Source organism: Poecilia reticulata, linkage group LG15 (genome assembly GCF_000633615.1).
Source record: "Poecilia reticulata strain Guanapo linkage group LG15, Guppy_female_1.0+MT, whole genome shotgun sequence".
NCBI classification, from domain to species: domain Eukaryota; kingdom Metazoa; phylum Chordata; class Actinopteri; order Cyprinodontiformes; family Poeciliidae; genus Poecilia; species Poecilia reticulata.
The window spans coordinates 29,483,068-29,511,032 of NC_024345.1; the positions used below are offsets into that span (position 1 = coordinate 29,483,068).

At 46.1% G+C, this 27,965-nt stretch overlaps 3 protein-coding genes and 1 long non-coding RNA gene across 7 annotated transcripts; 2 read left to right on the plus strand and 2 right to left on the minus strand.

Moving 5' to 3' along the window:
• Positions 1-1,429: 1,429 nt before the first annotated feature.
• On the minus strand, positions 1,430-10,652 carry kif11 (kinesin family member 11). 2 transcript variants are annotated; one of them, XM_008430462.2, is made up of 27 exons: positions 10,463-10,652; positions 10,170-10,284; positions 9,630-9,759; positions 9,457-9,554; positions 8,941-9,019; positions 8,686-8,871; positions 8,481-8,605; positions 7,924-8,014; positions 7,707-7,852; positions 7,533-7,629; positions 7,366-7,461; positions 7,186-7,274; positions 6,635-6,701; positions 5,369-5,442; positions 5,175-5,289; positions 4,439-4,510; positions 4,229-4,364; positions 3,984-4,156; positions 3,784-3,909; positions 3,462-3,617; positions 3,223-3,362; positions 2,983-3,143; positions 2,784-2,902; positions 2,485-2,707; positions 1,914-2,059; positions 1,738-1,848; positions 1,430-1,665 (listed from the first exon to the last, which is right to left on the minus strand). In XM_008430462.2, the coding sequence occupies exons 2-27, from the start codon at positions 10,241-10,243 to the stop codon at positions 1,552-1,554; spliced, it is 3,144 nt and encodes a 1,047-aa protein (XP_008428684.1). In that variant the 5' UTR covers positions 10,244-10,284; positions 10,463-10,652; the 3' UTR covers positions 1,430-1,551. The 2 variants fall into 2 exon arrangements, with proteins under 2 accessions (XP_008428684.1, XP_008428683.1); XM_008430461.2 differs by having other exon boundaries at positions 3,462-3,620; positions 10,463-10,651.
• Positions 10,653-16,814: 6,162 nt separating this feature from the next.
• Positions 16,815-18,718, plus strand: LOC103477379 (early growth response protein 2b-like). The gene is made up of 2 exons (XM_008430460.2): positions 16,815-17,125; positions 17,201-18,718. Exons 1-2 carry the CDS (start codon positions 17,008-17,010, stop codon positions 18,181-18,183), a joined length of 1,101 nt encoding a protein of 366 aa, XP_008428682.1. The 5' UTR covers positions 16,815-17,007; the 3' UTR covers positions 18,184-18,718.
• Positions 18,719-21,693: 2,975 nt separating this feature from the next.
• adob (2-aminoethanethiol (cysteamine) dioxygenase b) lies at positions 21,694-24,262 on the minus strand. Of its 3 annotated transcripts, none has more exons than XM_008430458.2 (3): positions 24,066-24,262; positions 23,207-23,902; positions 21,694-21,967 (listed from the first exon to the last, which is right to left on the minus strand). In XM_008430458.2, the coding sequence occupies exons 2-3, from the start codon at positions 23,837-23,839 to the stop codon at positions 21,812-21,814; spliced, it is 789 nt and encodes a 262-aa protein (XP_008428680.1). In that variant the 5' UTR covers positions 23,840-23,902; positions 24,066-24,262; the 3' UTR covers positions 21,694-21,811. The 3 variants fall into 3 exon arrangements, with proteins under 3 accessions (XP_008428680.1, XP_008428679.1, XP_008428681.1); XM_008430457.2 differs by having other exon boundaries at positions 23,207-23,983; XM_008430459.2 differs by lacking the exon at positions 21,694-21,967 and having other exon boundaries at positions 22,045-23,983; positions 24,066-24,260.
• A 148-nt stretch (positions 24,263-24,410) lies between these two features.
• On the plus strand, positions 24,411-26,336 carry LOC103477377 (uncharacterized). Its single transcript, XR_001777329.1, has 2 exons — positions 24,411-24,957; positions 26,133-26,336. It is a non-coding gene; the product is annotated as an uncharacterized LOC103477377 (long non-coding RNA).
• The last annotated feature ends 1,629 nt before the right edge of the window (positions 26,337-27,965 follow it).

The following is a 27,965-nucleotide window of genomic DNA, read 5'->3' on the forward strand; positions in this document are numbered from 1 at the left end:
CTCCTGGCCTGGATCCGTCCTCCACTCCTCCTGGCCTGGATCCGTTCCCATCTGGTGGATCCGTTTTCAGGATCATTACTGCCACATGCTGGATGCAGACAGTCAAATATAAATATATTCTCTAAAATATCATTGCTCTTAATTATATTTCTAAACGTATGTTTGCTGGTACATACAGTTCAGATGTTTGTCTACAAGAATGAATGCCTTTAAAATAAATGTACATGTTTAATATTTTAATGCTGGTTGAAGGACTTCAGTACTTTTAGTGTCTTCAGCATTAAAACCATCTGTTGACTACACCCGTCATTCTTTCTGGTTTCCCAAAACAGAATTAAAATTTTAACCAAGGTTTATTTCTATTTAGTTCATTCATTTAAGAAAAGGTTTTAATAATTATGGACTGTAGACACGTAAAGAAAGCATTTAAGTTATCAATTATTATCCATAAAGTAGCTCTCAGTTGCAAAACACTTTGACTCCTGATCTAAAGTCACTTTTTGGTGTCATCTCCGTTTTAGCATAAATTTACTTTGTAGTTTATCCCAAATTTTATTGTAGCATAACATCCATTTTAGCCTAAAACCTCTTTTTGGTTTAAATTCTAGTTTAGCATAAATGTGATAACATAACTTCCATTTTAGCATAAAACTCTTCAACATACGCCAATAACTGAAATTGTCTCATAAAATGTGTAGCTGCTTGTATGTTAGCCTTACGAGAATTTATGCTAACTAACTGATGCTCAGAGCAAGTTTTCAGCTAAAGCGGAATTTAATATAAATTAAAATGTTAGCATACATTTCTAGAATAGCCCAAATTACATTTTTGGCTTAAATTAGATCACCGTAAGTTCTGTTTTTACATAAACTTATGAGTAACTTTGTAGCATAAACACCTGGGAAATATGTGGAAAGTGCCTCTGAAAAACGATTGTAGTAGCCGACATATTTAATTCTTCCAATCGGTAACTTTGGTCCGTGACGTTTCGCTATGAAGCTTACCGGAAGTTGACTGAACAACCGTCCTCCGCTGCTGAGAAGAACCGAACCGAACCAGACGGCTGTTAACTCAATGATGACCAACAGACCGAACAGCTTCCGTCACTTCCTCCGCTCCCATTGCCAAAACTACAGGTTGACTACAAATCTAAAGCGGCGCCTAAAATCTACGTCATCGTTCATAACTCGGTCTGCTCTCTGATTGGGCCAGAAGAAAATTTAGCAAAACAAATAAAAATCAATCTTTGATGTATTTAGTATTCAAAAATTACCCAAAATGAGCAAAAGCATTAAAATGTTGGCATTTTAAAAAACAAAACGAAAAGAATTCAAACATGATTACAAAATAAAATCAGGAGAGAAAAAAGTTTGATTTTGTTTTGGCATCAGTGACGTGACTAAAAACATTAAACAGACTTTAAACTGTCTCAATGTAAAATGATTCACGTTTTATTTCACAATATTAAAAAACAAGCAGAAATGTTTATTTTACACACGTGAAATATTAGATGACAGACGATAAAGATAAAAACTGAAGTGTGCGGCTGGTTCAGTTCTGGCAGCGCAGCGGCAGCCGGGACTTCGTCGGAGTGGCCAGGCCTTCGCCGTCAGCCATTTTGGACCTGGACAGAACCTTCGCCTCCTTCCTGCTGCCTTTCTTCTGCTGCGATGGGATCAGAGCAGAACGTTAGGCGGCGGCCCGGCCCGGTTCGGCCCGGTTCCCCCCTGAACTCACCTTGAAGAAAGGAAGCCGCTTGCTCTCGTTGAAGACGAGGTTCTCGTCGACGAAGGGCGGCTCGGCGACCAGGCTCTCGCTGCAGGAGCTGAGGTCGTCCTCCAGGGAGTCCTGCAGACAAATCGGGTCAGAACCGAGACGCGCTCACAGAGCCAGGTCACAGTCGGGGAGCTCACCTGGTCAACCTGGTCTGGGCCTTCATCCTCCTCCTCCTCCTCCTCTTCCTCCTGCCTCAGCCTCAGGGCCTCCAGCATCTCGCCGCGGCTGCTGCTCTTCTTCAGAACCCTGGGATAAACAAACTCCCGGCGCTGAGGAGTCAGACCTGGAGGCAGCAGAACCGGGTCAGCACCAGGGAAAACATTCAGCTGAAACCCGGCTGATGACGTCATCAGCAGATGATGACATCATCAGCCAATTCAAGTGTCAATTTTAAAAACAAGAGTTTTAATAAGTAAAAAAAAATAAAACAGGAAGCAAAAATTAATCACTTATTATGTTTAGTAAGAAAAACTAAATTATTCATGAACATTTAAATTGAATAAAAAACTAAAAACAAATATTTCATTATAAATTAAATAATTTTACTGATGAATTTTTTGATCAATAAAAAAAAAAAACATTAAAACAAAAAGCGTTAAATTATAATAAATAAATCAATAATTAGTTGAAATAAAAACAGTAAATAATAATAAAAATGTCGTTCTGTTCGTCCAGAACCCGGTCCGGTTCCGGTCCGTTCTTCCTCACCAGTACTAACGTCCTGCTGCAGCTCGTCCAGCAGGAAGCTTCCGACCAGCTGCCGACCCGCCTCCACCTGCTTCTGCAGCTCCGCCCGCTGCTGCTCCAGAACCGCCCGGTCCGAACCCGTCTGCTCCTGCAGAGCCGTCAGAACCCGCCGGTTCTCCTCCTGCCGGCCGCTCAGGTCCGCCTCGGCGGCCCGAAGCTGCTCAGCGCTCCGGGTCGCCACGTCCTGAACACGGGATGGGGTCTGTTAGCAGGAGCAGAACCCAACAGAACCCGGCCGGTGACCCGGTTTAACGCTGTACCTGATGGAGACGCTGGGCCTCCTCTGCCAGCTGCTCCATCAGAACCAGCTGGTCCTGGGCCCGGCGGGCCGCCTGCTCCCTGGTTCTGGAGGTCCACTCTGCGTCCCGGTCCACCAGACCTGCAGCAGAACATCATCATCATCATCACCTTCATCTCCACCCGGAGGGGGCGGGGCCTCACAGGAGGCGGTACCGGTACCTGACACGGCGCCGTGGAGGTCCGAACAGCGGCCGCTCATCTCCTCCAGCAGAACCCGGTTCTGTTGGGCCGCCTGGTGCATCGAAGAGGCCAGAGAGGAAGAGGAGGAGAGCAGACGCTCCGCCTGCGACGAAGAACGCTGCTCCACCGCGCCGCAGCGGCTGTGGGGAGGAAGAGGAGGGTGATGAAGAGGAGCACAGTGAGGAAGAGGAGCAGGAGGAAGAGCATCACGACTCTGACCTGCCGAGGTTCTGCTGCAGCGCCTCAACCGGGCCCTGCAGGGTTCTGGAGGCCGCCTGCAGCTCGCTGTAGTGCTGCTGGGTTTCCATGGTAACCAGGTTCAGCTGGTCCTGCAGGATCTGGACGGTCCGGTTCATCGCCTGGCAGGAACACAACCAGAACCGAGCTCAGCCGGACCCAAACCCCAACAGAACCCGCCCCAGACTCCTCCTGGTTCTGACAGAACCGGACCGGCTCACCTGCTGGTGCTGCTGCTGGGCCCGTTGGATCTGCTGCTGCAGCCGGTCCTGCTGCTCCTGGACCGCGCTCAGTCCGGTCCGGGCCTCCTGACGCAGCGCCGCCAGGTCCAGAACCAGACCGCTGAGGAAGACTCCGGTCTCCTTCATCGCCTCCACCTGCTGGGGGTCGGGTCGGGAGGTCAGAGGTCACCAACCGGGTCAGATAAACGTTTCAGCTGCTGATTATCTGAATAATTTTAACTCTTTTTCTCCAACATAAATCGCGGTTGGGTCACCTGGTGCCACCCAGTCTTCCTCTGATCAGAACCGGGTTTGGACCCACCTGGTCGGCCAGATCCCGCTGCGTCTCCATGGAAACCTGCAGGGCGTCGCCGAGCTCCCTGATGGCGGTCAGACCCGGCAGCGTCCGCTCGGCCAGAACATCCTGCACCTCCTGCTGGTGCTCCTCCTGAACCAGAACCAGAACCAGCGGGTCAGAGTCAGAACCAGAACCAGGACCACCAGAACCAGCACTCTGCTCACCAGCAGCTGCAGCAGAACCTCCCTCTGCTCCCGGGTCAGCGCCTCGTGCTGCTCCACCTTCTCCCGGCAGCGGGCGGCGCCGTCCGCCACCAGCGCCTGGACTCCGCCCACCAGCGTCTCCATGGCGACCAGGGCGCCCCGCAGCGTGGCCTCGTTCCCCACCAGCAGGCCGTCTGGACGACAGAGGCAGACATGAGCCCACAGAACCCCGGCCGGCCCGGTTCTGATCGCAGGGCGCCACCTACCGACGGCGTGGGCGTAGCCGGTCAGCACCGCGGCCTGAGCGGCGCCGTGCTGCTGCACGCCGCGCTGCATGCTGCTGAAGGCGCCGTCCATCCTCTGGGAGAAGCTCTGCTGCATCTGCATGTTGTGCTGCTCCACCTGCAGGACCAGACGACCCGGTTAGACCCGGTCAGAACCAGAACCGGCTCCCTCACCGGCCCAGCGCGGCCCACCTGGGTCTTGCGGTCCAGCTTGGCGTGGAGACCCGACACGTCGCTGGTGCTCTCGCCGACGGCGCTCAGCAGCTGCAGGCGGAAAAAACGACGATAAAAAACCAGGAATGAAAATAAAAAGCGTTTCATTTCATCTGCTGGTGTTTTTCTACATGAGCATGAAATGTTTATAAAGTTAGTCAAACACTAAAGCAACAATAAAAATATAGATTTATAACTTCTACATGTAAAAATATTCGCCAACCTTCCTTCCAATAACAGATCAATAAGTCATTGATCTATTAGGAGTAAAATATTTATTACACTGAAACAATTAAAACAAAGTTTTCATTTTAAATAACTGACCTAAAATAAGAAACAATTTAATAAAAATTAACTTCAGACAGCAAAGAGGAAAACACACACATGTCTGTCTGTCTTTGTGGGGACTTTCCTTCATTTCTACAGCCTAAATCTGACCTCTGACCCTGAAACAGCGTTTCCCCTGTGGGGCCCACAAGGAGCAGTGGGTCCCCACAATGTAGTGTGTGTCAGGAACATGGTCCCCATTAGGCATTACAATCCGCACACACACACACGTAAATAAAATATTCCCAAATCAAATCAAATTTAATCAAACGTCAAATTGGCATTAAAACTCCACCGTTTGGTATTAAAGGTTTTTTTCCAAGTCTTTACTGACTGACTTCCATCGCCATAGCAACCCGAACCCAGCAGCAACAGGTGAGGCTGGTACCTGTCCGGCGGCGCTGTACAGCGACTCGTGGACCGAGCTGAGCTGCGAGCAGATGAACTTCTCCTCCACCAGCTTCTCCTTGGTCGTCTCCAGATGCCTGCTGGTCTCCTCCAGCCTGGAACCAGAACCAGAACCGTGAGAGCCCGGCTGAAGCAGGCGGGGCTCCAGCGCCACGCGGAGCGGAGCGGCTCTACCTCTGCCGCTTCTCATCCAGGTCCAAGCTGCACTGCTCCAGCCGGCTCCTACTGTCCAGGAACAGGTCGTTCACCTGCAGGGAGCAGAATAAACCCGTCAATAAAAGGACCGGCTGGACGAGAACGGCCACATTTATCCGCTTACAGCTTTTCTAATAAAAACACCGACCCGTTTCAAACCATCAGAACATTCGAGATCATTTCCCTCTTTCTGATTGGCTGCCATTCAAATTCACCAACCTACTTTGAAGGTCATGATGGCAAACAAGAGAAAAAATATCTTAAAACTGGACGTTTCTGTAGATACTGTATGGGTTCCTGACCAGACGCCGAGCCGTCCCCTGGACCGAGCATCAGAGGACCGCTAGCCGTCCTCTGGACCGAGCATCAGAGGACCGCTAGCCGTCCCCTGGGCCGAGCATCAGAGGACCGCTAGCCGTCCCCTGGACCGAGCGTCAGAGGACCGCTAGCCGTCCCCTGGACCGAGCATCAGAGGACCGCTAGCCGTCCCCTGGACCGAGCATCAGAGGACCGCTAGCCGTCCCCTGGACCGAGCGTCAGAGGACCGCTAGCCGTCCCCTGGACCGAGCATCAGAGGACCGCTAGCCGTCACATGAACTTCAACAAGTTCAATCATGTTCAGCTTCCGTCAGCCCAAAACCCAAAACAGAGCTAGCAGGGATGCTTTAGCAGCTAGTTAGCTGTAGCTTCAACCTCCTGGAGTAACAAACCAAGAGGTTCAACTAAAACCTTTATAAGTCAGAACTATAATATATATTTATTTATCCTGTCAAGATAAAAATTAAAACTAGCAAGTAAAATATTAAAGACCGTGGCGCAGTTGGTAGAGCTGTTGACTTGCAGCAAGAAGGTTCTGGGTTCGATTCCCGGTCTTTCTGCATGGAGTCTCCATGTTCTCCCTGTGCATGGTGGGTTTTCTCCAGGTACTCCGGTTTCCTCCCACAGTCCAGAAACATGACTGTCAGGTTAACTGGTCTGTCTAAATTGCCCCTAGGTGTGAGTGTGTGTGTGTCTCTGTGTTGCCCTGCGACAGACTGGTGACCTGTCCAGGTGACCCCGCCTCTCACCCGGAACGTTATCTGGAGAGGCAGCAGCACCTCCTGACCCCACTGAGGGACAAGGTGTAAGAAAATGGATGGATGGATGGATGGATGACACCGTCAGGACGTTAACATTCATCAACAAGCAGCTCCAATCTGAACTCCGGGGTCGTGACCTCTTGCTGGGAGGCGACAGAGCAGGTACCTTCTTCAGCTCCTCCTCCATCATGGCGATCTGCTCCTCCTGGGCCGTGATCTGGGTCATCATGCTCCTGCAGGACAGAACCGGGTCACATCAAGCCGTCATACATTGATTATTGGACTCATTCAGATTCATCAGAACTCAAAACGATTAAACTGGTTAAAATCATTCAGCGATGCCAACTCCCACCTGCAGGTGGCAGCATTTCATCAGCCTCAGCCTGACTTGATGTGAAGTTTAACAAAAAAACAACAGATTTCAGTCTTTTAGTCTAAAATGTCTCTAATCTTATTTCCATCTAGATTCTGGGCTGAATGTAAAGAGGAGAAATATCTGGGATTCCAGGAAAAGTTCCAGGAAAGATTCTGCTGCTGTGATTTCAGCGACGCTTTATGTGTAATAAAGTGAAGAGATTTTACCCAGTTTTTCCTTTTTCTGCACTAGTTTTGTCACCATTATGTTTCTTTATCAACTTGCATGGAAAAGTAAAATAACGGAACATTAAATATTGAGACCCAGATCAGAAATCCTCCTCAGGACTCGGCTGAACTCACTCGTAGTTCTCTGATGAAAGGTAAACGCCGTTTTTGTCCCGGGTGGCGGCCAGGTCCCGTTTGAGCCGCTCGATCTCCTCCGTGTATTCCTGGCAGGACAGAGAAGAAGCTCCAGATTTTCCAGAACATGAAACTGACCGACGGGAGGATCAGGAAGGAGACGCGGCTCCACGGCGCCACCTTGATCAGCGTCCTCTTGGTGAGCTTCTGGTTGACCTCGGGTTTGTTCATGATGTTCTTGGCCCGGCTGGCGTACTCCAGCGTGCTCAGCGTCTCCTGCAGGCAGCGGCGGTCGGGGTGAGACATCTCAGAACCGGGTCCGGGCCGCGGTCGGAACCGGGTCTTACCTCCAGGTTGCTGGAGGACGGCGACACGGTGGCGATGATGGAGGTCTTGGTGCGTCCGCCCAGCGAGTCCTGCAGGATCCTGGTGAGTTTGGACTCTCTGTGGGAGAACCGGGCCCGGAGTTAAACCCAGATCGGCTGCTGGTTCTGCCGGGCCCGGTTCTGTGTGCGGCCCACCTGTACGGGACGTGAGGCCTCTTCTCCACCAGGGCGGTGATGACCCGGCCCAGCGTCAGCAGCGACTGGTTGATGTTCCCGGCCTCGCGGGCCCGCTTGTCCACGGCTCCGGAGCGGCCGATGTTCTCGCTGCCGGCGAGGTCCACCTGGACAGAAGCGGGTCGGGTCAGTACCCGGGCTCGGCCGGGTTTCTGGCCGGGTCCGGGCGGGTCCTCACCAGGTTGAGCTTGCCGATCTTCACCAGCTCCTCGCCGTCCAGGGTGATCTCCTTCATGTGGATGGTGACGGAGAACACGGAGTGGGAGCGGCTGCACAGACAGAACCGGTTCTGAAGGCGGCGCCGACCCAGTCAGACATTTATCACAGTTTGGGTTTTTCCGCCCAGGGCGGCCATCTTGTTCTACAGCCTTTATTCACCCTCAGCTCTTTGGCAGAATATTACAATTTATTTTATTTTCTTAATTACGTGAATAAAAGTCATGAATGAATATAAATATTACCAGAACAACATCGAGATATTAAGAGAATAAATCAGTAACTTTGTGAACTTACAGCTTGGTATAAATAATAAAAATAATCTTTTTCTAAAGCATCAGTATTATGTCCATTTTAAACCCATTTTCCTGTAAAACTGAATTTATTCTGCTAATATTATGATGATAATCTCATAATTAAACTGTTTGTAGTGTGAAAAAGTTACTTTCTGAAAATATATTTTCTTGGGAGAGAAAAACAAACTCAGTTAAAAATCTAAATTGTGGTCGCCATGGAAACCTGGAGTAGGCGTTCATCAGGGTGGAGGCGGTGCGCCTCTTGGCGGCTCCTTGCTCCAGGATCTTGTAAACCTCGTCCTTGTTGTGGACCACCACCTCCTCCAGCCCCTTCACCACCACGCCGCGCTGCAGCACACACACACAGGCCCGGGTCAGGGACCAGAACCGGAACCAGAACCGGAAGCAGCGCGGCCAGAAGCGCCCACCTTGTTGCGCGGGTCGTCGAACAGCTGCAGACGCTCGTTGACGTCCTCGGTGGGGCTCAGCAGGTCGAACAGCTCCTCGTTGTAGATCTCCAGCAGAGAAACCTTGACGGAGAACTCGGTGCCGTTCTCGCTGAGCTTCTCGAAGATCTGGTGCAGCGTCCGGGGAATGATGCCGGCCAGGGGGTCCTGCAGAACCGCAGGGGGGGTCAGGCCGCTGAGCGGGGCGCTGCCGACCGGGTCAAAGGTCAAACTCACCTCCTCCCAGGTGAACTGCGCGTCCGGAGTCCGCTCCCCCTCCATGGTGAAGGTCTTCCCGGTTCCTGTCTGACCGTAGCTGCAGAGCAAACAGGAAGTGGATCAGAACTCGACTCAAACAAGAAAACTTTAAATAAACTGAAATAAAGAAAACATGGTTTCAAGTCACCGTTATACAATTTATTAGTGTAAATATTCTGTAGTAGAATGATGTAAAATAAGATACGTTTTCAAATGTCTTTTGTAGATAAAATAAAAACTGAGGAGTAAATTTCTGCCAAAGAAAAACTCAAAAATGATCTGAGATGAATGAATGTGTCTGTGGGTTTTTAATGTGTAAAAGTATTAAATGTTTTGGAATTTAAGATTTTAATCAAACGTTACAACCAACCTGCAGTTTGGAAATCCAGCACTTTCCAAACCTTGAAAATACCCGATTGAAATTCAAGCATTTTCCAAAAACCGTGTTATTAGTGACTACTGAGCGGATCAGGAGGAAACCAGAGGGCGACTCACGCAAACACGGTGCAGTTATATCCCATAATAACCTCGTCCAGGATGGGACACACCACGCTGCGGTAGACGTCGATCTGCTTCGCAGCCGGGCCGAAAACCTGGAGAAAAAGTTACGTTCCCAGTGAGAGACCCAGTTTACCGCCTGGTTCTGACAGGGCCACAGGGGTTCTGACCATGTCGAAGGTGTAGGTCTTCCTGGAGGACTTGTCGTTCATGCCGCCCGTCCTGACCAGAACCTCCTTCCTGCTCTGGTCGCAGTCGATGACTCCGTAGGACGACCTGTGCTCCATGGTGTTGAAAGGCCTGAAACAGGAAGCAGAACCAAACAGGAAGTTCTTGCAGAATCAAACTAATTTATTATAGATAAAGACACAGCATCTTTCCTCAGATAACAACCAGACAGATTTAAAGAGGAGAAACAAAAGCAAATGAGGTGGATTAGCAGAGCTAGCTAGCAACTGATGTCATCCAGGACATTCAGCTGTGTTTCTACAGCAACATGTCCTGTTGCTGTATAATTGCTGTCCTGTTTGAAGAGTCAGGAGATGGTAAAACGGAAAAAGCCTTCAGTCAGAAGCTTTTTTATGCCCTGCAAGACTGACTGCTACTGGAGATTCTTCCATCACCACCATCCACAACGACTCTCTGAAGAAACTTGGATCATTTCTGTTGGGATGAATAGATTTTTGCCTTCAGCAGGTTTTCCGTCTTACCTGCACCGAACCACCACCTGGATGTTCCGGCCCTTCTCCTCTCGCCTCCCTCCGGTACCGTTAGTGGAAGCCATGGTGGCCGCAGAGAGAAGCGCCTTTCCGCGGGTCTGAGAGCCTGCGGACGCCGTCAAAGCTCCGGTTAGCAGACAGCCACACACCGGAAGGACCGCAGAAATGTTTTGTAACCGGTAGAAACCACTAAACGCAGATTAAACGCCCCGTTGTTTGAAATATGCCGGTAAAGATTAGCGTCTTACCGGCAAAATGAGCCGTTAAAACTCAGAGTAACTCACCGAGTGAAGGAGTGTTTTCTCCTTCTGTGCCGCTATAAAATCTTGCGATGTAATTCCGAACAGCTTAAATCAGTAAAATGTCGGTAATCAGTTTTAATTCCTCCTCCGGTTCCTCGGTGAGAACTCAGTAAACTCCGCTGGCGCTCAGTCTTCAAACTGTGCTTTTAAAGTTTGACCCACCAATAGCCGTGCAGCAACGGACATACAAATGACGCGATTGGTCGGAAAGAACACGTGACTCCTTCAGCGTAGAGCATCACGGGAGTTGAGGAAATGAAGTACAACACTGACTCCACTAGATGGCGACATTATTCTGAAAACGGCTAAATGAACGTTCATCGGTTGATTTAGCTTATTTTAGCATCAAACCTTTATAAGAAAATACCTATTTTAAATGTTAACAGTTTTACTTAAAAGATTAACTATTTCTTTATGAAGAAATGCTCATATTTTGATATCTGTTTATCTTCTATACATCTCTGGAAAATAAAGTTAATTTATTCTCCATAACAAGAAAAGGTTTGCTAATCTGAGCTTTATTCAGTTTTAAATCAGGTCAAATCTGGGTTTTGAATAGACCTAAGACTTTGTATTACAGACGTAAGTCAAGCAAAAGTTTTACTCAAGTAAAAGCAAAATGTGAGAAACGGATCAAAATACCTGATTTAAGATTTAAACTGATTTAATCTGAAAGACTAAAATGTGTTGCTAGAGTTTAAAGACTAAATTAAAACAAAAAATATAAATAAAATTATAAAATAATAAATTCAGACAGCATAACTGTCTCAGTCCATAGAAAATAACATGGAAACAAAGATGGTATACCAACAGGAGGTCTCACTTCAACGTAAACCGTAGATCTGTATCTGGTTCATTTTTGGTTAAAACGTGTTTGTTCTTTATTCAGTCAATTTACCCACAGTGGACAAAACAGCAGGAAACTTTACTCAAACATACTTTAGAATCATATTTGAGCATCAAAACCTCCTGATACGGTTAACAGCTGTGAAAACCAGCAACAACCAGGACATGTTGAAGAGCAAAATAATAAAAATCATCAAAATGTTGGTCAGCGTTTCATTTATTCTGGTTCAAAAGCAGCTGGCTTCAGCGTTGATGTACAGGAACTCAGTGTTTCAGCAGGTCTTCAGTTTCCTGGAGGTTCATTCCAGATTTATGGTGCATAGAAGCTGAATGCTGTTTCTACGTGTTTGGCTCTGGTTCTGGTTCTGGTTGGTCAGAGCAGAACCAGATCCAGAACCAGAACCAGAGCCAGAACCAGAGCCAGAACCAGAACCAGAACCAGAACCAGAACCAGAACCAGAGCGGTCTGAAGGTTGATCCAACAGCAGCAGACCTTTAATGTGTCCTGGAAACGTTCTCCAGCTGATGGAAGGCCGACTTTGTAACCGTCTTTATGTGTCTGTGAAGGTCCAGGGTTCAGCCTGATCTCTGGTTCCCAGCTGTAATAAACTGTGTAGGTCCTGACGCCATCCCCTGCCATCACTCCTCCTCCTCCGTGTAACATCGTCGTCGTTTTTCCAGATCTTCAGGTTTTTAGAAGGTAAATTTCTTCTTTGCATCAACGTTAAATCCGTGACTCTGACTTCGTATCAACGTGAGTTAGAGTCTGCTGTACGTGTCATGATGACCTTTAAGCCTGCTTCCAGGGTGGGTTTGCTTTAACTAGGCCAGGCCTGAAGGAAGATGGTGGATGTTCTGCGTGCAGCAGAAAGGCTGATTTTAGGTGTCAGGAGGTTCTGTCCCCTCCGGTCTGAGGTCCGCCTCATTTCCATAACTATTTTAACTGCGAGGGTGGCAGCAAACTGAGGTGGGAACGGCATTGTTCCCTCCCTCCCACTCGTTCCCGGCCTCTCCGAGTCTTTTTGTGATCGGCGGCCCACTCAGGACCCGGATGGACCCTCTTTTCCCCCCCGTCCTGCCGGGCCGAGCCGCAGATCCACAGATCCAGAGGAGCGAGTAACTTCTGGGCGACGAAGAGGAGCTCCTCGTCTTCCTCTCCCGAAGCCTTCGTCTTCTCTCAGGCGACCCAAAAGCGGTGAGTCCGTCCAGAACCGATCTTTTCTCCCGTTTGGGTCAGAAAACCGTCAAGTGGAGGAGAAAGAGAACAGCAGCAGATTTCATCACTCAGACTAAATGAGATTCATTTGTTCTGAAACCTGCAGGAAATCATCAGAATCTGCAAAGTTCAGTTTGGTGGCAGAAAATGAAAAATGTAACCTGCAGGTTTGGTTTTTAGTTGGTTTCTGCAGCTTCATGGCGGCTCTTTTGGTTGAAAACACGAAGAAAAGCTGCTTTCTGTGTTTTCAGGTTTGATGAAAGCTGCAGAAATATTCAAACAAGAAGCAGAAAAAACGTGAAATAATCAGTTTTCCTTCTGGAAATCTGGAAATCTGGAAATCTGGAAATCTTCATCACCGTCTAAATAAGTTGCTTTTGTGTTTGGAGAAGATTTGTTTCTTTGTTTCCCAAGTCAAACTCATAAATGCTCTTTTCATTTGGAATCAGTTTTGATCCTTTATCTAAAATGAAAAAAGGAAATAAAACCATAGATCATCATTTTTAGCTGCTTATTCTCACTAAAGACAAAAGGAGGAGATTAAAACTGCATTTCACACAAAGTCTTGGCTTCAGCTTCAAAGTCAAAACTGGAACATTTTGTGTAAAAATTCGCCTCCAGTTTGTTCATTTTAAATTATCTTAAACTAAAAGTGGATAAAATCTAATAAAAAGCAGAAATTCTTCAGACTTTTGAGTTTTATTTTTATTTCATGCAGTAAAAAAACGAGTTCAGGAAAAAACTGCTCAGATTCTCTCTTCACAGAAATGAAGCTTCAAACTGCAACAAAAATAATATTTTAAGTTTTCCTGGATTTTTTAAAAAGTGTTTAAGTTTCTGCTACAGATTTAACAACGTTATAGCCTTTAAATGAAACTTTAACCTGCAAAGTTTCTTCATGTTTTAATGGCCGAAAAACATAAAATGGTTTTATTGGAGTTCAGTTCAAAATCAGAAAAATGATGAAAATGATCCGTTAACCTCTAAAAGATTAATAAATGATTATTTTATGAGAAATAATCCAAAACTAAGCTTTTGTACTTTGTGTTTTAAAAAGGTTTTCTGCTTCTTTTTTATTATTTTCATTGGTTTGAAGCTCAAATTTGAGATCAAAATGTTGATCTGATGTCACATCTGCAAGATTTTTACTTAAAATCCACTTTTTAGTTTTTAAACCTTAATATGAATAAACAAAAATCTGGAAATCATTTTAGCATTTGGTTCAATAAAGGAAGCTGGAAGTTCATGAAATGAAAACATAAATCATCTTACAGGTTATTTTATTTGTTCCCTCATAAAAATGGGAGAATAAAAATTAAAAGCAGAACCAAAGAAAAAGACAGAAAAAGGCTGAAAAATCATCAGTTATTCTCTCAAAATGAAACATTTCATCATTAATGAAACTTCATTTGCAGGAATTTTATGCTGCAAATCAGACAAAATATTAAATATTTAGTTAATTATGGAGAAATGTTCATTTGCTTTTTATTTATTTAGTCGTTTATGATTAAATAAAAATCATAAAAAGTAAATATTCCACATATTAACTGGACCAATAAGCAGTAATGAGATTCAGAGGAAATGAAAAGCCTCACATTTTTCTGCTTTGTTCTTTTATTCTTCTACAGATTAAAATCATAACTTTACATAAAATAAGTATATTTCATATATTCATGGTCTGTAGAAGGATGTTGATGTCTGCAGACATAAATGTGTAAATACACAAAAAGACATTTTGACCAATTTCTAGAATAAAATGGAAAAAGAAGCAAAAAAGTAAAGAAAAATCTGAAAAATTCAGAGATTATAGAGAAATACATATTTTACAGGTATAGATTTTTAAAATAGATTTTAAATCTATATCAAAAAATAGATTTTTTTATATAATCCATTAAAAATATAAATGATTACACTTTTATCTTTGTTGTTCATTTTATTTCACTCTTTGTTTTTCCCAGATTCATTTTTCTTTGTGCAACTTTAAATTTAAGTAAAAAAAAAAAAGACATTTATGTTGAACTTAGAAAAATCTTAAATTTAAACACTTAAAGTGTCAGAAATCTAAAAACACGACTTTTGTTCAAAACTTTCTCCTGTTTCAAACCAAACCGATGGATATTTAGGTTTTGTTCCGTTAATGAGAGCAGCGGGCCGTCAGGACTCCTCCGGTTCTTTGTTCTGACCCGTCAGAACCAGAGTCTGTTTAGAGGTTAATAACCCGGTTCTGGTTCTGGTTCTGGTTCTGGTGCTGAAGCCTCTCATCCGACCCCCAGCAGTCAATAAACCTCACATGAATATGCAACCAGAGTCGATCAGCAACGATCCGACTCCACTGGTCCTCTGGACACCAGGAATAACCCAGGAAAACTAACCCGGGAATAAACTAGAACTAAACCAGTTTAGTCCCAGTTTGTTGTTTAACAATAAACCAGAGAAATGATCCAGGACTGAACCATAAACTGAAGCAGGTTTTCCCTCTGAGTCACCAACTCCCACAGCTCCGGCTCTGAATCCACGCAGGGAAGCTGCTTCTAAAAAAGGCCGGAATGACTTGAGATGACGATCCGACCCACAAACAAGGATCTGGTTTCATTTTATGATGGTGATACAGAACTGGGAACATCTCAGGAGGTCAAGCTGAGGCCTGAAAGGTCCCGGCGGCTCGGACAGCTGCTGCAGGTTCCACCTTAAAACCTGCAGTTTGTCTGTAAAACTGTTAAAGCGGCAGCAGGCGGAGAGCTGCGGCCGAAGACAAAGATCCATATTAACAAAAACCCCGAGATGACAGATGATTAATCGGCGCGGCGGGCTCTGCCGGGCCGCCGGACCCCCGGCTGACACCCAGAGCCGCTCCACACAAAACCACAAACCCCCCAGAGCCCCGGCGGCCCGCAGCAGCGTGGGCGAAGGGTGGACACAGGGCGCCGTCCCCACGGAGACGCGGCGCGCTGGAGCACAGAGAGCGGAAAATAAAGATGCGCTGCGGCAGAATCTGACAGGAACAGGAGCCGAGATCCAGTTAGTTTGCTGCAGAGCAACCGGAGTGTGTGGGAGGGTTTACACGTCAGATCGGGTGTGTTTTCTGACTCCATTCACTGCTCTCTGAGTGTGTGTGTGTGTGTGTGTGTGTGTGTGTGTGTGTGTGTGTGTGTGTGTGTGTGTGTGTGTGYGTGTGTGTGTGTGTGTGTGCTCCTACCAAACCCCCATCTGCCACGGGGTGGGCGGCTCGCCACACAGCGACAATGCACGGCAACATTTTTGGATCTGTGGGCGTTGAAAGGCTGCAGAGTCCTCCTGCTCTCAGATTCAGCACAAACAGAGCAGAGCGACACCAGAAACATTTCTCCTGTTTCAATCTGATCAGTGCGGCGTGCCGAGGTGGACAGACTCCTTACATTTGACCTGCTGACATAAAACAACAAGAAGGAAATAATAAAGGTCCTCCAGTCAAATGAGATCAGAACTTTCTGACCGACATGCAGAACCTCAGCAATGAAACACGGCGGTGGCAGCATCATGCTATGAAAACCTGCAAGATTTCTCTCAAGTTTGGTTTTTCTTTCTTTTTCGGTCATTTTTGTGTAATAGGTGATTGTTCTATACAATACTAACATGCAGTTATGGGATGAGCTGTAGATCAGGGTTCCTAAAGTGTGGCTCGGGGCCATTTGTGGCTCTCACAATGATTCTGACCGCACTGGTTCTGGTTCTACATTTTACCGTCACAACAAAACCTTTAGGCATAAAATATTCAACATCAAAGATAACCTGCAGTTTTAAAATAATGATTTAATGGCGAGATGTCCGGGGAGGAGATCCAAGGGAGACCAGGAGACCCTGGAGGGACGATGTCTCTCTATGGCCTGGGAACGGCTTGGGGTTCCTGGATGGATGGATGGATGGATGGATGGATGGATGGATGGATGGATGGATGGATGGATGGATGGATGGATGGCTCGGCCCCCAGCCGCGCCCTGTGGGCTCCGCCGGCTCCGCTCCGCCGGATCGCAGCCATATAAGCAGCCGGAGCTCCTGCCACCTCACCGGAGGACCTTTTATGGAGACACCGCGGCCGGAATTCCGAATCCCGCATCTTATTCCCCCTAAAACAAATCGTGAAAATGATGCGTGATGATTTTTGGGAATAATTCCGTGATTTAAACCTGAAAGTCTAATTTTAAAACCACTTTGATCTTTTTATTTTTAATAATCCGGCTTCTCTCCTCACCGCGGCTCCACTTCTTCTATTTCTGGAGTTCCCTCTTTTTTCTTAAGGCCAAGTCCATGTTTGGTCAGTGACGTCAAGGGACACCCAGAGATCCCCTTTATAAGCATCCCGAGCCGCGTGGGAGCCGTTAAAACGAGCGGAGAGGCGCAGAAAGGAGCGGGGTTAGCGGAGCATGAAGGGACCCGCTAGCAGCGGACCGGGGACACCGTGTTAGGAACCCAGCTGAAGATCCTCGGGATGAGCGCGAAGGTTCTGCTGGAGGGAGTTTCTGCGTCTCTGAGCGGCGTGGGGGACGCGGCGGAGGGGGGGCTGACTGTTTTTAAGGAAGAGCCGGTGGGAGAGGAGGATGGAGGCGGTAAGCTGACTCACCTGGCTGCGGCAGAGCGACCTGCAGCTGCTGACCATAACGTCTCCTTTCTGTGTTTTCCAGGTGAGCTGCTGTTCGACGGGAGGAGCACACCTGAGCTGCACATCCACGGAGATCTGGCGCAGTACGCGGCCACTTTACGCACGTTCACCGGGCGGTTCTCCGTGGACTCCAGGGGGGCAGGAGCGCCGTGGGCACCGGGAGACCCCATCGACGTGGTCAGCGCTGACATCACCGCAGCCGCGCCGGATATTTACTCACCTGGAGGAGGAGGCGGCATGGCGCACGGCCCGCCGGACATCAGCCACATGTACGCGCACCCCCACCCCGCCCCGCCCTACTCCTGCAGCGGGGAGATGTACCAGGACCAGTCCGCCGCGGGCTACCTGGCGCCGCCCACCTGCTCCGGGTCCTACCACCCCCCGCAGCCCTACAGCTCCGCGCCCAAACCCGGCGTGGACGGCCCCGCGCTGCTCTCCATCATGCCCGAGTACGGCGGCTTCTACCAGCAGAGCTGCCAGCGGGACCTCCAGTCGGCCTTCCCGGACCGGAAGTCCCTGCCGTACCCGCTGGACCCGCTCAGGGTGCCGCCGCCGCTCACGCCGCTCAACACCATCAGGAACTTTACGCTGGCCGCTCCACCCGCGGCCGTGGAGGGCCCGATGTCCGCGGCGTTCCCCACCCACCAGAACCTCCCTCTCAGGCCCATCCTCAGACCCCGGAAGTACCCGAACCGGCCGAGCAAGACGCCGGTCCACCAGCGGCCGTACCCCTGCCCCGCGGAGAGCTGCGACCGGCGCTTCTCCCGGTCCGACGAGTTGAGCCGACACCTGCGCATCCACACCGGCCACAAGCCCTTCCAGTGCCGCATCTGCATGCGCAACTTCAGCCGCAGCGACCACCTCACCACGCACATCCGCACGCACACCGGGGAGAAACCGTTCTCCTGCGAGCAGTGCGGGAGGAAGTTTGCGCGCAGCGATGAGCGGAGGCGACACATGAAGATCCACCTGCGACAGAAGGAGAAAAAGTCCTCGGCCTCCTGAGATCTACGATCATTTCACGGAAAACGTCGTTTTTTTTTTTGTGCAAAAATCATCTCGTTATTTATGAACTTAATCTGCAAAAACGAGCAGAAACTTCCACCAAGTTTAGTTTAGATGACAGAATAGATTGAAGAGTCTCACGTTCTGGTCCAGGACCTTCCTGTCTGTGTTCTGATGCTCTCAGGGATCCAAACAGCCCAGATTAGACATGAACTCATCAACATGTGGCTCCATCATCTCAAAGGCCCAAATCCCAACTTCTTCACGCAGTAAAACCGTAGAAACAGTTCCTCCATGTAGCTCAGGTGGTCCAGCCTCTGGAAGACATGTTGAATGTTTCAGTTTGTTTGCTCAGGACGTGAACTGGAAGGACGATCTGCAACTTTCACTGGATTCAAGGTTTTACCTGATGAATGTAGGAGAAGTCCGAGTCCAGGCCGAAAAGCTTCTGTCGTGCTGCAGAGTTCTTATGCAAACGTGACGAGCGGTAAAGCAGCTTCTTGTTGATGCAAATAAATGTTGGTTTTGTTCAGGAGGTTCTGGTGATTTGTTGTTTCTAGACAATCTGAACTAAAGCTGATTTGGTTCTGGCTGCATTGGGGGAAAACCAGAGACGGAACGTCACTCAGCATGACGCCTTCAGGGTTCGTACATCATACAGGGAACGTGAAGAGTAGATAGAACCTGGGTTTACCGATTACTTACGAGTAATTTCTCAGGGATCTTTGTTGTGCCCCCTCCATGGGGGTATGTCTACCCATAGTGGCCCAAATCCCTCTATGGGTAGACATAGAGGGGGACATCCCCCCATAGATGTCCCCCTCTATGGGGGACATCTCATAGAGGGGTGTATGTCCCCCAAAGGGACATACCCCCCTCTATGGGGGTATGTCTACCCCATAGAGGAACCCCTACAGAGAACATCTGGAGTACTTACTGCACATGTTCAGACAGGGTCCTATCAGCAGGTACAGGAAACACATCAGCAGTAAAATGCAGGGAATTATCAGAATTTCTTGGTTGGGAGAGTCTGAATAGTCTTAGCATCCGGCGGACCAGCTCAGCACCAGGAGGCAGTTCCTGTTGGCAGAACATGAATGAAAGAGGAAGGAAAATGTTCATGGTGAATCTGGCAGGTTTTATCCCTTTATCCAGTACATGTGTGCGCCCCCCTTTTAATGCTGCTCTGGGCAAATGCCCAAATGGTTCCTATCAAAAACGTGGAGTACATTTGGTCAAGTACCTTCTCGTTGGGTATGTACTGGAAACTTAAAGGTATTTATTTACACAGTCATACATTGTGCTACTTTTTCTAATATGTACAGATACCATGATACCTACAAGGTAAATATAACCCGATATTTACTTTGCAGTAAGTATTTTGTTACTTTAAAGTTGACTTATGCATTACTTTCCATCAGGTATATTTCTGTTTCTAACTACTTACCTCCACGGTATATATACTTCAGAGACGTACGTATGGGGTACATACTATGTAAAAGTTTATTGCAGGGCACATTTAAATCTCTTTGGGGGTAAAGATCCTCTTATAGAGTACCTATGATTAACTCAACTGGGTGCTGTATTTTCCTGAAAGTCTGCCTGTGTACATCTTTCTGGACACAGATTGGGTATTTAATGGCTACTTTTGTTGTACAAACATTTCTGTACTGCAAGTATCATGTAAGTGTAAACGTCCTCATCAGTATATGCTCTGTAGACTACTTACCAGGTGAGTCGAGAAACCGACAGGGTGAGGCAGTCTGGTGCTGAACGCTGATCACAACACTACAGAAAACTTTCAGGCATTTCAAGTGTCTGAACTTCACTTTTAGCCAATAAGGTGCCTATACTCTCACACAGCCCTGTATGTTCCTGGTATTTAAAGACTCGGGAATAGTTAGATGATACTCCCTCGTTTCCATCCAGCCGTATGGCACGGCTTGGTGCGGTTTGGTACAGGAGAGTCTTTCCACCGCCAGTTGGTCTCTCAGACTAAATGGAGTTAAACCCAACCACTTAATGTTGCATCATAGCCTGATGACAAACGGGACTCTCACCAGTGCAGAGGTTCTCAGATCCAGTCCTAAAAGAGTTGAGAAACTTTTCGATGTCTACCTGGTCCAACACACCTCAATCAAATGCCTGAGTCACCTTTCAGTGCTCAGTGAAATCTCCAGAGTCCTGCTAATGACGATTTTACTCAGGTGTGTTCAAACAGAGATGCATCTAAAAGCTGCCAGACATCGACTCTGGAGACCTGGATATGAAGACACCTGAGCTAGCATGTCTCATGTTTGCTGCAAGCAGTGATGTTTTTCTGTCCTCTAACCAAGAGACGGTGTAGACTGACGCCAGACGCTCCGTCCTGACTGTACCAAACCTTATGGACCAACACCTGAAGGGAGTCCAGGACTGGTGAGGTACAGATCAGTTCTATGAACTACTTCTTCATGGGAACAGACTGAAGTGTGTATGGAAAGTTGTACACACTTCCCTGTTCTTACACTCACCTTCTACCTGTAGATCATTGTTTCTCAGGGATCACTACCCGGCATATTCCAGATGTGTCTGATCCAGAACACCTGATTCATGCCTGTTAATCACCCACTTACTCAAGACAGGTGTGTGGCAGAAGGGAAACACCTGAAACATGCAGGCCAGTCGTCCCTGAGGACTGGAGCTGAGGAACATGGCTACTTTATGAGGTACCAGTAGGAAACTTCCAGTAGGAATGTACAGGCTGTACACGCCACGGGTCATTTCCTGGGTTCCTCTACCCTAAAGTCCTTGGTTGTGAATTATCTGTAGGTTTAGACTTTACCAAGTGGTGTCCAAGAAACACCCTGAAGGTATTCAGTGTAGGTCAAGACTAGAACTGAAGCCATTAATCAAATCCCTGGACACTAAAAAACACAATTTCTTGACAGAACAACACTCAGAGGAAAAAAATAACCCAGAACTGTATTAAAGTTTTGCACTTAGAATAATAAACAGCTTTAGCTTCACTTGCTTCAAATTTTGTGGAAAAAAATGGAAATTTTGGTAACTTTATTCAAAATTAATCATCAGATCAGCTTTACACTGCACTGATGTTAAGACCAGAAGAGAGGCTGAGATTTTTACATGTTAATTTTCTTAGTTGAATCTTTTCTGCATTTGAGTTTTTATGATCTAAATTGGGCAAAAACTTATGTTGTGATGAATTTTAGCTGCTTAAAGCACTGAAGAGCTTTTTACTTGGGCAGATTTAAAATGTCTCAGTGATTCCTAGTCAAAGTTTTGATCTACTTCCCTAAATACCATGAGTCAAATCTCTTCAATCTGTTCATCAAACATTGATCAAAGATCATGAATCTGTCAGTGATCAGCTTATTTACCCGCTTCCTGTCCCCTCCTCCGCCACACGGTGGCAGCAGCGAGCTCTCTAGCTCATTTTAGAGAAGTTACCTTCTAAAAACTGGAGTTTTTATTTATTCTGCACATCTTAAAACTGAGGCTGAGACAAAACCATGTTGATTATCTTTATTTGGAATCACGCTGACAGCTTTAACTGCACAGATCAACAAAACGACCCCAGCAGAATCTCAAAGGTTTCAGCTGAAGCCGGATTTTAATGCAGCAATCATCACATCCTGGTTCCCTGAGCATCTCGGATAAAAACCGCAGAGTCCAGATGAGAGGAGAAATCTGGAGTTTCTCTCTGTAGCTGAAAGCAGGAAGACGAGTCGGCAGCTGCAGCCTGGAGATGACTTGGTTCAACGCTGAATCCTTCATGCAAACGCTGGAACAAACGGCAGTGGAGGCCGAGACAGAAACAGACAGACGGATAAATCAGAGCAAACTGCTGAGATCAGGATGTTGAGATGCCAGAAAGAAAACAGATTTTAATTCATCTCTGCTGGTCTGAAAATGTTCAATGACAGAGCAGCAAACGCCTCCAGTGGGCGTGTTGTTGAATTATTACTAAAAACATGTCATAAAGTCCAGATGTGGAGCAGCAGATAACATGTCAGGTCTGCACAGATTATGACTGACTGACTGCAGGAGAACTCACATTCTGAGTCAGAATTATGTTTAATTTGGGTCAGAACCACTTTACAGTGAGGCTCCTCTTTACAGATGGCTAATACATGTTAATTACTATCTAAATACTTTATAAACCATTAATTCAGGGAGGTAAGGAGAAAAACTCTACAGTTGAGGCAAGTCGGTTCACCTGTATATTTTATCTAGTTAATATACCAGATAAAAATATATACTCACAATATTTATTGTGACTACTTTGCACAATAAGCATTAGTAAATGCTTTATGTTAGCACAGAGTCTCATTCTCACCCTTAATAATAAACAGTTATTAATGATTCATTAAGTGTTTATAGATGAATGTCTACTAGATGTGCAGAAAAACTGATTCTATAGAAAATCGCAATGATGAATCGATTCAATACGCTAAAAAAAAATCATTTTCAGTCTGCTTCGTTTTTTTGTAAAATTATATAATGAATAACTGACAGTTTTGTTTGGATTTAAGGAAAAGCGAGGCAGCTAGTCTGACGTCATACTGCTGATTTAAGTTACAGGATTTCATGCACAAAAATATTTATGTTTAAATATAAACTGAAGGAATCTGGTCTTAGAACATCGTTTAAATAAATGTTTTGGTCAGACTGGTCAGGCACACAATAGATCGCTTTAATCGAAAGTCGTTTTGAATCGAATCCTAAAAATCGGAATGAATCTGAAAACTAAAGATTTGCATCTCTAAATTATTTATTAGCCATCTATAAGGGGAGCTTTATTCTAAAGTGGTACCAGTCTGCCCAGGTCCGTGAAGCCCGGTTCGGGACCGGGCCTGGGCAGGTCCATTTAACCAGGTTCGGTCCGGGCGGATCACAGGTGCACCTCCGGACCGGGGTACGGCTCCCCTCCGCACCAGAAGTGAGGCGGCTGGGAGATCTCCATGAGCCAGACCTCCTTCTCCTTCCCGTCCGCGGAGTTCGGTTCCGATTCGGTCAGAACCTGGTAGTAGTGGCAGTCCCTGCCGTCGTCCGGGTCGTACGGCGGGGCCAGAATATCCATGAACGCCGTCGGCCCGTCCACGGCGTCGATCTGGTGAAGGTTGTCCCGGTCCGGAGAGAGGACGCAGGGCCCGCTCTCCTCCGTGTATTCGGCAGAGGACCGGAGCACGGAGCGCCGCAGAGCGCCCATCGGCGCCGGGGGCAGCGGCGGCGCCGCCTGCGTCCCGCCGCCGTGCCGCTCCAGCCGGTCGAAGCAGCTGATCCTGACCTTCCCGTAGAGGACTTTGAGCACGCCGTGCATGCCCGGGTGGTCGTGCAGCGGGATGGAGGCGCCGGTTTTCAGCAGGAACACCCCCATGCTGAACTGGTCCGTCTCGCAGATGTGCATGTAGGTGACCGGCGGTACTCCGTGGTGGTACGGGTTCGGCCGCGGCGCGCTGTCCTCGGCTCTCCGCGGGACGAGCTTCAGGTCCGCCGCTCGGACTTCCGTCATCAAGGTCTTCAGTTTACCGTGATTCTCTACGAAGGACTTTCCGCTCTCCTCACCGAGTCCTGGTGGGTTCCTGAAGGTGACCAGAGCCTGTCGGGCTATTCTCTGGACGATGGAAGTCATGGTGCTGTCGCTTGGCATCATCCCGGATCAGGAGCGCCGCTGCCCGGGTCCGCTGCCTGCGGTTAGCCGTAGCCCCTCAGTTAGCTTCAAAGATAGTTTATTGTGAAGATACTTCACTCCGCTGTCAACCCGCTTCGAACTTAAGGATCTTTGCTCGTCGCCAAACTGTTTAAATTTAACAAAATTAAAATTAAACTAGTTTCAGTCTAAACATTAAATATTTAAACAGAATAATCATAATACTTACAATGAATACGATTCTATAGTAAAGCGACTTTATGTATAACACGTCCTGCTTGCTGTTCGTTTAATCGCTTTGTTATTTTCTAAACACATTAATGTTTAAATGTTTCGGAAAAAATAACGAATTTCATAATAATCTCTGAATCTATGACCTCGAGGCAGAAAATCTGCATTTAACGGTCACTTCGTTTCACTTCGAAACCCCATTTTTAAATAACTGTCAAACACGTCCGCACCAGGCAGCTCGCACGCATAGAATCATGGGAGATGTAGTTATTTATTTATTTTTTTAAGATAAAAAAAAACTGTACTTTCTTGTCACAAAGTAAAATTAACTTGAAATACAGATAGAGAAGACTTAATACAGTTTTTGTACTTTATTTAAAAAAAACCTAAATGATTACTGTCAATATGTTTGCTAGTTTGAGATTGATCTTCCGAATGGATACACTACATTTCCCAGCATGCTACAGTCGGTGTAGCGATAACCAGCTATTCCTCAAATACAAGCGGTTAGGCAGGGAAAACAGTCCGTCTTTCTGTCAAACTGTGTCAAGTTAGATTTTTATAGATCAGAAACTGAAACAAAAGGCGACTGTGTGTCACAGAAACCCTGAAGATCCCATTTTCAACTGGTTTCATCTGTTGTCTAATTTCAGGAGCCTTTTAATGCATCACAGAAAACATAAAAAATAAGATTCTCCAGGGACAGATGACAACACATAACTGCAAGAATTTATAAAAACAAGAATTGGATCCACATGGTAGAATGTATTATTTTTTTCTCTGACCCACAAGGCTTGAAAACTCCACACACACTGTAAATGTGTGTAAATGAAGAAAATCCCCTTCAGATTGAAGTAAATGTTGATTGACCTTCTTGCTGTCTGTAACAGGTGATTTCAAAACAAACCAGGACTAAGATAACATGTTTTCCTCTACTAATCAGACTTTCAATTGATTTTAAAGCTCAGCTGTTTTTGTAGTCTTAACGAGGCACCAAAGCAAAGCTAACTGGAGTATTAAACATGTTTTCATGAGGCCACCCAAAGATTGACCTCTGGTGTTCACAGCCACTAAATCCCAAACGCTTGGCACTACTATATGCTTATAACCACCTATTGTAATAGTTTTAACACCAAATATACTTTAATATACATTAAAACACACAGTAGAAACCATCTTAGCACTACATTAGAAGCTAACATTTACCGTCTTCCTCATCTCTGTTACTGACAGTAGTAGCACAGCCAATCAGCACTAAGGAAAATGAACGGTGCTCCTGGATTGTCTGCTTTGCAAACATCTGCTAATAAAGTAGCATTAAGCCAAGATATGTCAGCTTCCAAAGCTGCATTTTATTTTGAATATTTTAGATATGCTCTGTGAGAAAAAAATCAGCAGATAGGCAAATTTTCCCAGATTCAAACTGCTGCATCCTGGGTGCACAAAGTAGCATTAGCATAGATCCTTCCTCCCAGCTGGTAGAATCTATACCCGTCTCTACTTCCAACAAAATCAATGTCACTTACTGTAAATAGTCTGTTTTATAGCACAAATACATGACAACACTTTGTAATGTTTGATTAAAGTAACCTATCTACTTTAACTTTCCTCTGGATCAGAGTATTTTAAAACCTACACAGTAGGTTGAAATGTTGCGTTTACAGTACAATATGCTATTCTTTATTCTGTTTTAATGTGTTCAGTACTTTATATCTTTGTGTCTGTCACTTTGCTACTGTTGCACTTTTCCCTCTAACGGGACAACAAAGGTCATTTCTATAAAAAAATGATATTTGGAGAGTTTTGTTCCAGATAGAAATTAGGCAGCAGTCCACTTGTGGCGATAAAAAAAAACTGGCACTTAATATCACATAATAGAGAAAAATACAACAACCTTATATTTCCAAATATCAAAGTATTTTGCAGCTCCAGTAAAATCCTCCTGATCCTGTCGGACCTCGGAGTCACGTTGTGTTTAGAGATCATTTCCTGCAGGTGTCTCTGACTGATAAAATCCTTTATTTGGTGGAATCTGCTCACAGATTTATTTGTTTTGGTTGGACAGATCAAAGCAGACAGAAGGAGCGGATCCGCGACCCGCTTCACACCAGAACCGGATGTATAAACCTCATTCCCACACATGAAGGAAAAGGAAGCACCTCAACCAGGAAGTCACGTTCCCATCAGTGGTTTTACGGTTCACTTCTCTGAAAAACAAACAGTATTTGAACACATTATTCAGCTAATAAAGCATAAAGGAGAAGCTTGAGATAGGAGTGCTCAGATAAATCGGCCTGAATGTTCTTAACTTTGGGAGATCAGCTGATTAAACGGTAAATTTATCTGATTTATATACCAACACAAAGTTCTGAAAATCAGCCAGTTTCCTTTTACTCTGCTGCCGACGTGTCGCTATATTTAGCCTCTTTAGCGACAAAAAATCAATACTGACCAAAATCAAAATCAGCAGGTCAGGCTTTGTAAAGGTCAGTAATTGGTCAGAAAACTGCAGTCGGTGCATCAGGAGCTTGAGGCGACTTGACCTCAAAACAATGGAGGATCTGGAGACAAAGAAGAAGCTAAAGATTTAGTTCACAAACTAGATATTTAGTTTCTTACCAAATATTTAGCTTGTTAACTAAATATGTATAAATGAATGAATATCATGGTAAAAATGTGACTAATAAAATAACCTAACATTATTGTGGTTTAGTTTGATAACGTAGCTTTACAGCCTCAGTAGAGATGCTGCTTCATGCAACTGAACATCCATTTTCTAACACCTTGTCCCTCAGTGGGTCAGGAGGTGCTGCTTCCTCTCCAGCTAACGTTCCGTGTGAGAGGCGGGGTCACCTGGACAGGTCACCTGGACAGGTCACCTGTCTGACACAGGGCAACACAGAGACACACAACCATGCACACACACACACACACTCACACCTAGGGGCAATTTAGACAGACCAGTTAACCTGACAGTCATGTTTCTGGACTGTGGGAGGAAACCGGAGTACCTGGATAAAACCCACCATGCACAGGGAGAACATGGAGACTCCATGCAGAAAGACCGGGAATCGAACCCAGAACCTTCTTGCTGCAAGGCAACAGCTCTACCCACTGCACCACTGTGCAGCCCTGCAACAGAACATTAACGTAAAAAAGTGACTGAACTCTAGTTTTTCATTGTTTGTGCTTGTATGTAAATAATAAAAAAAACTAATAATGGTGGAAACATAATTAATTAGGTTATTCTGGTGTTATTATGCCTGATGTAATCACTGATAGTGAACATTTTGATTATTAATTTTTACTTTTTAAAAAACATTCTATTGAATTAGGATTACAACTGAAAAATCTTATATTTACATTTGAGTGTTTTTTATTATTTAAATAGAAGCTCAAGAATAAAAGTACAGGTTCATTTGAATGACATGTTTTCATAATTAGTTTTTGTATAATTAGTTTTGGGATGAAAAGTCTAAGACAGTTTGGAGCTGACAAGGGAGTCAAGGATCATGGATGTTTTCTCACTTCAGGTATTTTTTGTGTTGTTCTAGTCATTTTAGGTATTTTTACACTTTATTCTGAGTTTTATTTGTCTGTTGCAGGAAGGTGAAGTCTTTTTCAGGTAAAACCAGTAGATTAGAAATGTGGTGAGCGTTGAGTTTGTGAATCTTCCCTTGAACCAGCCGGCCTCTCCGACACCTCCAGTAAAAATAAAATGTGCTCCCCATCAGCGCCCGGCAGGACGCCGACGTCTCCGAGCCTGGAGCCATCACCGTCCCCCACGCAGCTCCTCATCCTCCGTCTGATAAACATCTGACACCCACCTCCACACAATGTGACGCGTGACGTCTCTCCTCCTCTCCTCTCCTCTCCTCTCCTCTCCTCTCCTCTCCTC

Excerpts from the sequence above, each read along its gene's own strand:
- kif11 (XM_008430461.2), bottom strand. The coding sequence starts at position 10,243 with ATGGCTTCCACTAACGGTACCGGAGGGAGGCGAGAGGAGAAGGGCCGG. Across the intron at positions 1,849-1,913 it reads GCCCAGACCAGGTTGACCAG|GACTCCCTGGAGGACGACCT; the intron begins GTGAGCTCCCCG and ends ATTTGTCTGCAG. Across the intron at positions 1,666-1,737 it reads AGCGGCTTCCTTTCTTCAAG|CAGAAGAAAGGCAGCAGGAA; the intron begins GTGAGTTCAGGG and ends ATCCCATCGCAG.
- LOC103477379 (XM_008430460.2), top strand. The coding sequence starts at position 17,008 with ATGAGCGCGAAGGTTCTGCTGGAGGGAGTTTCTGCGTCTCTGAGCGGC. Across the intron at positions 17,126-17,200 it reads GGGAGAGGAGGATGGAGGCG|GTGAGCTGCTGTTCGACGGG; the intron begins GTAAGCTGACTC and ends TGTGTTTTCCAG.
- adob (XM_008430458.2), bottom strand. The coding sequence starts at position 23,839 with ATGATGCCAAGCGACAGCACCATGACTTCCATCGTCCAGAGAATAGCC. Across the intron at positions 21,968-23,206 it reads GGGACTGCCACTACTACCAG|CGTTTGCATGAAGGATTCAG; the intron begins GTTCTGACCGAA and ends CGTTTGTTCCAG.